At 38.3% G+C, this 10,670-nt stretch overlaps 1 protein-coding gene across 3 annotated transcripts; it reads right to left on the bottom strand.

Moving 5' to 3' along the window:
- Positions 1-230: 230 nt before the first annotated feature.
- LOC147617452 (cytochrome P450 724B1-like) lies at positions 231-7,007 on the bottom strand. Of its 3 annotated transcripts, XM_086775717.1 has the most exons (12): positions 6,671-6,984; positions 5,964-6,050; positions 5,803-5,870; positions 5,503-5,704; positions 3,654-3,972; positions 2,847-2,999; positions 1,971-2,222; positions 1,279-1,365; positions 1,094-1,172; positions 916-1,022; positions 696-820; positions 231-477 (listed from the first exon to the last, which is right to left on the bottom strand). In XM_086775717.1, exons 1-12 carry the CDS (start codon positions 6,679-6,681, stop codon positions 369-371), a joined length of 1,599 nt encoding a protein of 532 aa, XP_086631843.1. In that variant the 5' UTR covers positions 6,682-6,984; the 3' UTR covers positions 231-368. The 3 variants fall into 3 exon arrangements, with proteins under 3 accessions (XP_086631843.1, XP_086631842.1, XP_086631844.1); XM_086775716.1 differs by having other exon boundaries at positions 5,503-5,870; positions 6,671-7,007; XM_086775718.1 differs by lacking the exon at positions 2,847-2,999 and having other exon boundaries at positions 5,503-5,870; positions 6,671-7,001.
- Between the last annotated feature and the right edge of the window lie 3,663 nt (positions 7,008-10,670).

Raw genomic sequence — 10,670 nt, forward strand, 5'->3', positions numbered from 1 at the left:
AATTAGGTGACAAAGCTTCCCTTTCAATAACCAATTTGACTAAGATTAGGTGATAATCTTCCTTTCGTGATAACTAATTTGATGGAGATTAGTTAATAACCCATTGCGGCTTCGTTTTAGCATTGTTTGGACATCTAGTGTTCCCCATTTAAGTGCAATTAAAATTCAAAATTTCTATTAGCTAAGAAAACTTTATCTATTCAAGCTCTTACGACATTGTGTAGTGAAGATTTTAAAATTAAAGTTTACCACTGTATATTCAAGTGAATAGACTTGGTGATCTAACAATCGAATTTACAAGCAATTAACTCAAGTCTAATTTTTTGTACACAAAATTAAATCTGGTTCATTCATAAATAAATTCTTCTCTATAAAGAGAGGGTCTCTACTCTAACAGGCAAGCCTTTACGCATTGAAGGAAAAGAGAGGCTAGACACCTCATCAAGCTGACCATCTTTCTCAATTATCCGATCCCACCTGCTTTAAAAAAATCAAAAAATTATTCATTTTTTTAACAACCTATTTAGGAGCGTCTATCTAGAAGACCCACACAAAGTGAAAATAATGAATTTCCCAAATTTAAAATTCAATATGTTTTTCTACAATTGAGAATAACTTCCATTATTATTACCACAATTAAGAATAACTTCTTTCAAACAAAAAGTCATTATTACTTAAAATTAGCAAAACATTACTTGTAAAGAGTGACAAGGTAGTGAATGAATATGGAAACTTCGAATTTGGCCAAGATTGATCCAAGGCAGCTTCTTATTCCTCCACCAAAAGGCATTAAGAAGGTAGGATTATTATTTGCAGGATCCTGCTAATTGAACCAAATTAAGGGGTTATTAAAAACATCATTAAAGAAAATTCCACTAGAAATTTGAGGAAGAGTTGAGGGGCACAAATCATCACCATCCAACGCCATGGGTCAAATTTAAGAGGGTTTGGGTAGTAGTTAGGGTTGAGATGCACCATAGCAAAATTGATCAAAATCATCCACCCCTTTGGGATAATCATGTCTGTAATAAAGCAAGTGTGGTTAATTAGTAAATGTGATGCATTAATTTATACTCAATTGAGATCTAATTACCTTTGAAAACAATATCCTGCAGAGATTCTCGAGTTACATAGTGTACGATACTCGCCATCCTCAGCGCTTCCTTCACCACCTTTTTTTTCAAATTTAAGATAAAATTAGTCAACATTTAACATCTCTTGCTAGAAATGATTATAATTCCAATAGAATCATCAAGCCTTGATTTTAGAGAAACTCACCAGTTCTGTAAATTGCATCTGTTTGAAATCATCCCAGGTGAGCTTCTCGTTGTCTTTCTTGCTTTTCCGAATGAGGGAGTGCTCTCTCTGCAAATGCGAGATTACTGACCGTGAATTAAATCAACTAATTACCCAACCTTAAATTTCAGCCCCAAATAAACACGTAAACTGACCCTGAATTAAATCAACTAACTACCCAAACATTAAATTTCAGCCACAAATAAACACGTAAACTAAGTACCCTGAATTAAATCAACTAATTACCCAAACATTCATCACTACCTTTAATAGGGTCAGATATTGTGTATGTGTGCGTGCATGTGCATACAGCACACATGTACATTCATCATACATGCGGGCATGTATGTAAACATGGTATGTACACATGCGCACATTTGTCATACACATGCACACATGCAAAGTGCGCGTGTATTCATTATATACAAATGCACATGTATGCGCATGGATGTGTGCGTGTGTGTGTGCGTGTGTTCATCTTACATACGCATGCACGCATATGTGTGCACATAACACATACAGTTTAGTACAGCCAGTTGAAGTCGCACTAAACGAATCGAGTACTCTAAACATAATTATCAATTGCCAAAAGAAAAAAAAAACTGATCAGATGAGGCAATTACACAATTTATGTACTGATTAACATAAGGTTTAGAGGAAAGAGAACTAATTACCCGGAGCTCATCTACAACATGGGCATTCTCTGAGAGAAACTTGATCACATTGGTGAGTAGAATACTGGTAGTCTCAAAGCCACCCAATACCAAGAAGAAAATGAAGTCCACAATCTCCTGTTCACTAAAATGCTTCCCACATTCATCCGTCTCCTTCAATAACACATCCGTAAAATCCAATGGCTCTGCCCGAGCCTCCTTTTTTCTCAGACTGATGATATTTTTGAATATAGAAATAATCCTCTCACGAGCCTGTCATAAATGAAGAAATCATTTAAAAAGATAGTATATCCTCATATATACTCTCATGTACGTACATATGCGCATGCATGTAAATAGGCAATCATAAAATCACGCCACACATGCAATGTCTCCAGCTCAGTGTATGTGGGGACATGTCGCATGCACGCCACACATGCAATGTCTCCTCAACGTATGTGACATACATGCCAGCTCTATGATTGCATGACGTATGTATAGTTTGTATATTGCTTGTACAGAAGTACGTATGTATGTTTGATGGTGAGCACGCATGTACGTTATAGCCATAAATTGCACACGGGAAACATTGTGTGAGATGAGTGCACGTCTCAACCCCCCGTACGCACATCCACATGCATGGATGTTATGTCTTGATGTAGGTGAGCAAGTATGAGTGGGACGTGTGTTATGTGCATGTTTACACAAAAGCATGTATGTGTGCATCAACGCATGCATGCAGCTACATTCGTAGGAACATGTACGTACATATTTGTGAATGTATGTACACGTGTATATGTGTAAGCATGTATCTGTGTGGATGTATGAATATATGTATATACATGCATGTGTAAAATTTAATGCATGCAGTACGATGGCATGAGAATCCATTAGTACCTTGAGCACTTTGTTGTATGTGGTTCCTGGCAGATCAATAGGAACTGAGGAGTAGCCAGTCATTAGAAAGAGATAATCCCTCATTAGCTTCAGAGTGTTGGGATCTTCGGCTTCCAAACTGAGGAGACTCTTGACAATGTAGGTAAAGATGAACTGCGCACACGGTTGATTCCATTATTGAGTGAGAGATGAGGATTAATTACTTACTAATCGGTCATGCCGAAAGTAAGATTAGCTTAATGAAAGTAGGCTGAAATGTTTTTTCTTTTTTTGGGAACAATAGTTATGTTTCATGGTGGTCTTTGAATAAATCAACAATTAATTTAAATGATGCGTTTCCTTACTTTTTAGAAAAAGGACAGATTTTTTAACTTTATTTTTTTAGGACAACTGGATGATAGATTTCCTCTTCTAAGGCTTTAATAATTTCGCTTCAGAGGTTGATCATTGATTTTCTGAACTTTGAAATCAGTGATAAAATGGTAGGGTATCCTAACCTTGGAACTGCTGCAACAACTAGCATTAAAAAATGTGCGCTGGAGTAGCTTAAATCAGGATTCAGAACCAAATAAAAAATAAAACAACTAATGTTCCAACCACTAATCTTTGAATTACAGCGAGAACTAGAACCAAAAATTGTACGGAAATGAGATGACTAATTATAATCCAACCTAGCCTTGGAATTGCAGCAACAACCTAGCATTGAAGTTGTGACAGCAACAGCCGGAGTAGCAATTAACGAAACAATCAAGAGGTCTGATTAGGTGAGGTTTAGGTATGATTAAGGAGATGGGATAGCAAGCTGACCTTTTTAGATTCGTGTTGGGCGTCGATGCAGGGGCGGTGCAGCCAAGGGCGAAGGATGGCGAGGGCGTGGTCTTGGACGGGAAGGACGTGGTGGGCTTGGATGGCGGCGGGGCTGAGGAGGGTGGTGGCGAGCTCGCGCAGACGGCGGTGGCGGGCGCCGTGCACAGTAAGCACGGGACCCACAATTTTGGTGATGAGGCGGGGGAAGTAGACCTGCACGAGCTTCTCTTCGTTGGATAACAAGAGCTTGTTGAGCTGAGGGTCCATGGACACCAGCGTCGGCCGCCCGAGCAAGTGCGTCTTGAAAACACTCCCATACCTGTCACCCCACCCCCCAAAAAAAAAAAACCGCCAAAAAATATAAAATCAAAACCGCATTGCTCCTTTTTCTTTTTTTAAAGCAGGAAATATATCCCTGCTCGCCGAGCGCATTGCGTTCAGAGCACGCAATGCAGTAACTATCCCAAATTTTGCAGAAAACTTTTCGTAGATTTATATGGTTATTCCTGAAAAAGACCCTCCCTACAAAAATAAATAAATAAAATTTGAACATTTAATATAGTTTTTTTAAAGATCTTCGAAGCACTTCAAAAAAAACAAATTACAGGGACTTTTTTAAGAAATTAGCAATAAGGAACACAAATTATACATTTTAATTAGAACCTCAACACTTTCTATTTTTAGTATAAAATCAATCTTCAAGCAGCAACTTTACTTTGATTGGTCGAAAAAGTAAAATTTGCAGTTCCTCACAGAATCGGAAATGTTTTTGCAATTAAATGCAATACAATTAAAATTAAATTGAGCATCGGAATTTTTTTTTTTTGCGTTTGCAGGGTCTATAAGGTAGTAATCGTGTGTGTAATTATCGCAAAAAAAATTTGCCTTTCTCCGTGTCAAGGTTGTAATTGAGTGAGATGTCAAGTGAAAAGGGGACGGGCTTCAATATGCGCGGTAGTAGCCTATTATTTTTTTTAAAAAAAAACAGGGGGAATACTTAAATTTATTAGAAGGAAGGGAAAAGAAAAAAGATATGTAGCACATGTATTTTTTATTTTTTTAAAAGAGGAAACACTTAAATTTATTAGAAGGAAGGGAAAAGAAAAAGTATATGTAGCACGCTAAAGTCTGAAGGTAGGTTGTAGCCTATTTTACTACTAAGTCCTATAGTAATAAAATAGCCATCCAAGGATGATTTTTTACATGTTAGGTCTCACTTTAAAATGATTTTTACCCAAGCCCCTCCCTCTAAGGTCCCATCACTTTCCCTTTTCCAACCCATCACTTTGATCTTTGCAAACTAATTAATTAATACCAAAACAAAATTTGGCATTTAGCACCATATTCACTCAAAATAAGTGGTTGACAAGCATGACACCCACCAAAAAGCAACCTTGTAGTAATCAAGCCACTTTAACTAATGTACTACTATAAGTCATCTTTCTTTCCCATACTTAATTTATTGCTCGTGACTCGAGCAACCACATGTATGTTGTTTGATTGAAAAAAGAGGCGAAGAAGAAATCGTCCCCATATTTCGGCACTAGTCCCAAGGAAGGTAGCTGTAAGCACACCTTTACATGAGGAAAGAGAATATGTAGCATATTGGGGGTGGGAGGTGGGAAACACCACCCTTTACTATAATTTTCACTCCTAGAATTGAGAAAAACCAATTGTAATTTTGCTTAACCTTGAACTTAAAGATTCACATACTCGAATTTTTAGTTATGAAATCGATTAACCGATACAATTTTTTCAAATAAAGCAGTTGAGTTTGAAAGTCTCTCCTCTTTTCACTAAGCAGTTGGATATTATCGTATGCATTTGATAAAGAAGAGAGGAGCAGTACCTGTGCAGCCTTGTGGAGAGGAATGGAGGCGGGGTGCCAATGGAGCAGCTATTGAAGAGCGCGAACTGCAGCGTTTCTCCAAGGAGAGGCAGGCCATGGCTTCCAGGGGGGAGCTTGTACAGAGCTGAGGACTGCTGATCACTCAAGCATTTCTTGTAATAGCGGAAGGCGGCAAGTGTCAGACCCAACACTATCAAAGACACTGCCAGAAAGCAAGGTTGAAGAAGATGATGGGCATGGCGCTCAAGCTGCACTGAATTGTTATCAACAGGAGGGTGGTGTGATGATGAGACGAAGTACTCTGTCCCTGCTGCCATCTCCCTGTCGCTAGAAACTCCTCCGCTCTCGACACCGCTTTTGATAAACAACTAAAGATAAAATTAGTCAGCATTTAACATCTCTTTCTAGAAATGATTATAATTCCAATAGAATCATCAAGCCTTGATTTTAGAGAAACTCACCAGTTCTGTAAATTGCATCTGTTTGAAATCATCCCAGGTGAGCTTCTCGTTGTCTTTCTTGCTTTTCCGAATGAGGGAGTGCTCTCTCTGCAAATGCGAGATTACTGACCGTGAATTAAATCAACTAGTTACCCAACCTTAAATTTCAGCCCCAAATAAACACGTAAACTGACCCTGAATTAAATCAACTAACTACCCAAACATTAAATTTCAGCCACAAATAAACACGTAAACTAAGTACCCTGAATTAAATCAACTAATTACCCAAACATTCATCACTACCTTTGCAAAATGTCTAAATAGGGTCAGATATTGTGTATGTGTGCGTGCGGGTGCATACAACACACATCATACATGCGGGCATGTATGTAAACATGGTATGTACACATGCGCACATTTGTCATACGCATGCACACATGCAAGTGCGCGTGTATTCATTATATACAAATGCACATGTATGCGCTTGCATGTGATTGTGTGTGTGTGCGTGTGTTCATCTTACATACGCATGCACGCATATGTGTGCACATAACACATACAGTTTAGTACATACAGTTTAGTACAGCCAGTTGAAGTCGCACTAAACGAATCGAGTACTCTAAGCATTATCAATTGCCAAAAGAAAAAAAAAATTACTGATCAGATGAGGCAATTACACAATTTATGTACTGATTAACATAAGGTTTGCAGAAAAGAGAACTAATTACCCGGAGCTCATCTACAACATGGGCATTCTCTGAGAGAAACTTGATCACATTGGTGAGGAGAATACTGGTAGTCTCAAAACTTGATCACATTGGTGAGGCAGGCCATGGCTCCCGGGGGGAGCTTGTACAGAGCTGAGGACTGCTGATCACTCAAGCATTTCTTGTAATAGCGGAAGGCGGCAAGCGTCAGACCCAACACTATCAAAGACACTGCAAGAAAGCAAGGTTGAAGAAGATGATGGGCATTGCGCTCAAGCTGCACTGAATTGTTATCAACAGGAGGGTGGTGTGATGATGAGACGACGTACTCTGTCCCTGCTGCCATCTCCCTGTCGCTAGAAACTCCTCCCACCGCTTTTGATAAACAACTAGGACCTCTTGGGAAAGTTATTGGCCCAACCTCCACTTTGACGAGCTATTGATAGCGCATTTAATCATCCTACCAACCTTGGCAACTCGCCCTTTTTCAAGTGCGTAATACGCAAGTTAAGGACTGGTTCGGGCTGAAGTACGATCCGAAATTCGTCCACGATCGATCCCAGCTGCCACGTTCTTTTTCTTGCTTTATGATCCGCTCCAAGGCATGGCATTAAGGCTTGGGAAGTTGGGATTTCTACCCAAGACCCATATGGCATTTATATGGGGATGAAGTGCAAGTCAACGGTATAGCGTGGACTCATACCTAAGTGTTATGGCTTGTACCACCCTTCGTCAGATTGCTCAAACATCAAATCATTGTTACCTTAACTTGTTATGGGGATTTACCAAGGCTTACCGATTCCTGAGCTTGTATCTCTCTCGAAGACTCCAAGCCCCACCACTAAATAAGTTATTTAGTGCTAGCTTCTTTCCCTCTGAACCCTGGTCCTTGTTGTCACCGCAAGGAGCTCCGCATATGCATCCGAGGGCTCTCCCTTCTCTCACTCTTACTCACTGTCACACAATGGACAAAGAGACACATGTAGAATCATGCACGCTCTAATCATTCCTAGGGCGCTTTGGTGCTAAGTTGAAATTGAGCAGTGTTAGGGGGGCTCATAGCAAGCAATAACTTCATGATTAAATAGTAAGGAAATCACTCAAATAAAGATTAACTAAAGTATAATCACGATGCTAATTACATGATGATTGCATTAATCAAACTCCTAGAATGAGCCAAGGATTAAATGATTTTATAGCTCTTAAGAAGCCATTGTCCACAAGATACATGCACCCTTGTGCCATCCATGTGTCAATTAAATGCCCACATTCCATGTGCAACCTTGTGCTTTCCATGTGATACCATTTGACCATGGACTTCACCTTTTATAAGTAACCATAAAAATCAACCTTTGAGATAGGACTTATCTTTCTTGACCCTCTCTAATGTGCATGCTCTCTCCCTTGCTCTACTCATGGTGTACCCTCACACATTGCTATTTCAACAATCGGTGATTTCAACATGGTGGAAAACCATCAGGATAGATTACAAGGGCTTAAGATCAGCCAATCAAAGGTCAAAAGTTATGTGCTTGGATAGATGCTAAGAACTTTCATGCCCTAGTCAATGTGGCATCTAGCCTTGAATTCACATGGATTTTCATATTAGAAAGCCAAACTAGACATGTGTTACATGAATGGGGACACAACAATTCCAAGGTCAAGGTTTTTAACTTGACTCACAGCGCATACGACATGGCCATTCTAATTTCTATTGTACTCAAATTAGAGCTAGCTATTCTAAATTCTATTGTACTCGGATTAAAGCTAGCTAGTTCCATGCTTACCCATGTTTATTTAAGCTACCTTCTGTGCATATAAGAATTGAAGGGATTATCCAGGATACATTTATTCAACTATCTCTTCTTGCGAGGCTTGGTCTCAAGCCCCCAAGTCAACCCAAGACCTACTCAAATAGGCCAAAGTAAGAGTTGTGTGACAAGCATAGGAGGAGTAGAAAGAAAGACACATTTCACTTGATGGAAAGACACATTTCACTTGATGGACTTCAGATATATATATAAGAAGGTTAATGAGGGACATGTTGACAACTAGGCTCTCTTCCTTTAACTCAAGGACGATCTGAGAAAAGAGGAGGAGTTAGAGAATAAAACAGGTGAAATTTTTCCTAAGAGATTGGTGGTGGGCAAGAAAGAGGGATAGACCTAATAAAGAGACATTATCTTATCTTAAAAAGAAAAAGGAAAAAGAGGGTATCAATGCTAAGAAACAATCTTGCAAACATTGCTAAGAAACAATCTTGCAAACATTGCTAAGAAACAATCTTGGAAACAATGCTAAGAAATAATCTTTGAAACATTGCCACTTGTGCTAAAGAAAACCTCAAAATTGCAAACTCCCAGTTTGAGGTAGTATTCACCGCCCCTTCCCCTATTTCTATAGTTCAAGAAGAAGCTTGTGCTAGAATTGCTACCTGCAGAAAAAGAATCATCTCTCTTTCTCTTTCATCTTCTGTTGAAGGTGAGATAACCAAGGATGAAAATGCAGAAGCTATTGAGTCCCTAAAAATTGGTAAAATCCCGGGGCTAGATGGCATGCCAAATGAATTCTACAAATGTTTTAAGAAATGCCTAGGACCCCTCATCCCCCCCTCTTTTACTAGTGTGGAAAGGGTCCTTAAAATATGGGGCCCTTTTTATGTCAATTACTAAAGTTGTCATAAAGTTGACATCATAAAGTTGATTCACAAAAGAGATTTCGAATAGGATTTGGGCAAGTGGAGACCCATTACCACCTACATACACTTTTTTTGCTAAAGCTATTGCTAAGAGATTGACAAGTGACGGATGTTTGGATCAGAAAAGAACATAAAGAGCTTATCCTTATTGCCATCATTGGTTTTTGCGAGGGTATTGAGTATGCTCACAAATCTAATCAGAACTATATTTTTTTGACATATACTTTGATAAGGCCTATGATAAACTAGAATGGAATTTCATTTTGCAGTCCTTGCATGATGACATAGGGTTGTATCCAAAATTCATCAAAGCTATTGACAACCTCTTTTGGAAATGCAAGAGCAAGGGTTACTCAATTGACAGCTAGAAAACTATTTTATCTTGAGATTTTCGATAAGAAAAGCTTGTCCTCTTTTGTATGCAATTGTAGTTGGTGCTCTTGGATGGCTTGTTCAAGATGTAGCAATGCAGGTACAAAAGATGAAAGGTATAACTCTGCCTCAGTCATAAGCATATGTGCTTGCAATAGTTTGCTGATGATACTAATAGCCTCCTGCATAATGATCCCCAATCTATTCGGTTCTTCTAGAAATGTCTTTAAGTTTTTTTCCTTGCTTCAGGCTCATAGATTAATCACTCTAAAATAGGTATACAAACTTTAGTTGAGCCTACTTGTTTAGGATCCTCCATTATTGATTTTGGATCAAGGATGCAAAATTATCCTTTAAGGGAGATTTTTTTTGCTCCTAGGAATCCTGATGGAATTAGAGCCAGTTTACACCATAAGTGGATATGGGTGATGAATAAAGTGAGGATTAAATGTGACAGATGGAAAGGATAACAATAGATACTCAGGGGGGGTCACATTAAAATATGTAAGTATAGCACATGAGTTCAAATGAAGGGGTTTTTTAATTCAAAGGTAAATTTATAAAAAATACATTTATAGAAGGGGTTTTTTTTAACGATTTTGAAAAGAAAACCTATAAGTCCTTAAAGAAAAAGGGGTCATTTTATTCATGAACAATTCACAGGTAAGGAATCATTTTAAGCAGTATAAAGATGTGATGGAAATATGTACTCATGCTACTATTAGCTGGGTAATGATTAATTAAAATCTCTAGCATTCTGTATATTTGCCTCTTTACCATTCTATATATCCGTCTTTTAAGTATTCTTTTGTTTATTTTTTTAATCGGGTAATATACACGAGTCAATATGTCTTGCATAATCATTTTGTTTCTCATCTCTTTTAGGTGATTACGTTGTTTTTTTAGATCTTTCGATGTATGTTTTCTATATCATGTTAGTGTATTGCTGTC

Source organism: Cibotium barometz, chromosome 36, assembly GCF_041138505.1.
Source record: "Cibotium barometz isolate CiBa-2024 chromosome 36, ASM4113850v1, whole genome shotgun sequence".
NCBI classification, from domain to species: Eukaryota; Viridiplantae; Streptophyta; class Polypodiopsida; order Cyatheales; family Cibotiaceae; genus Cibotium; species Cibotium barometz.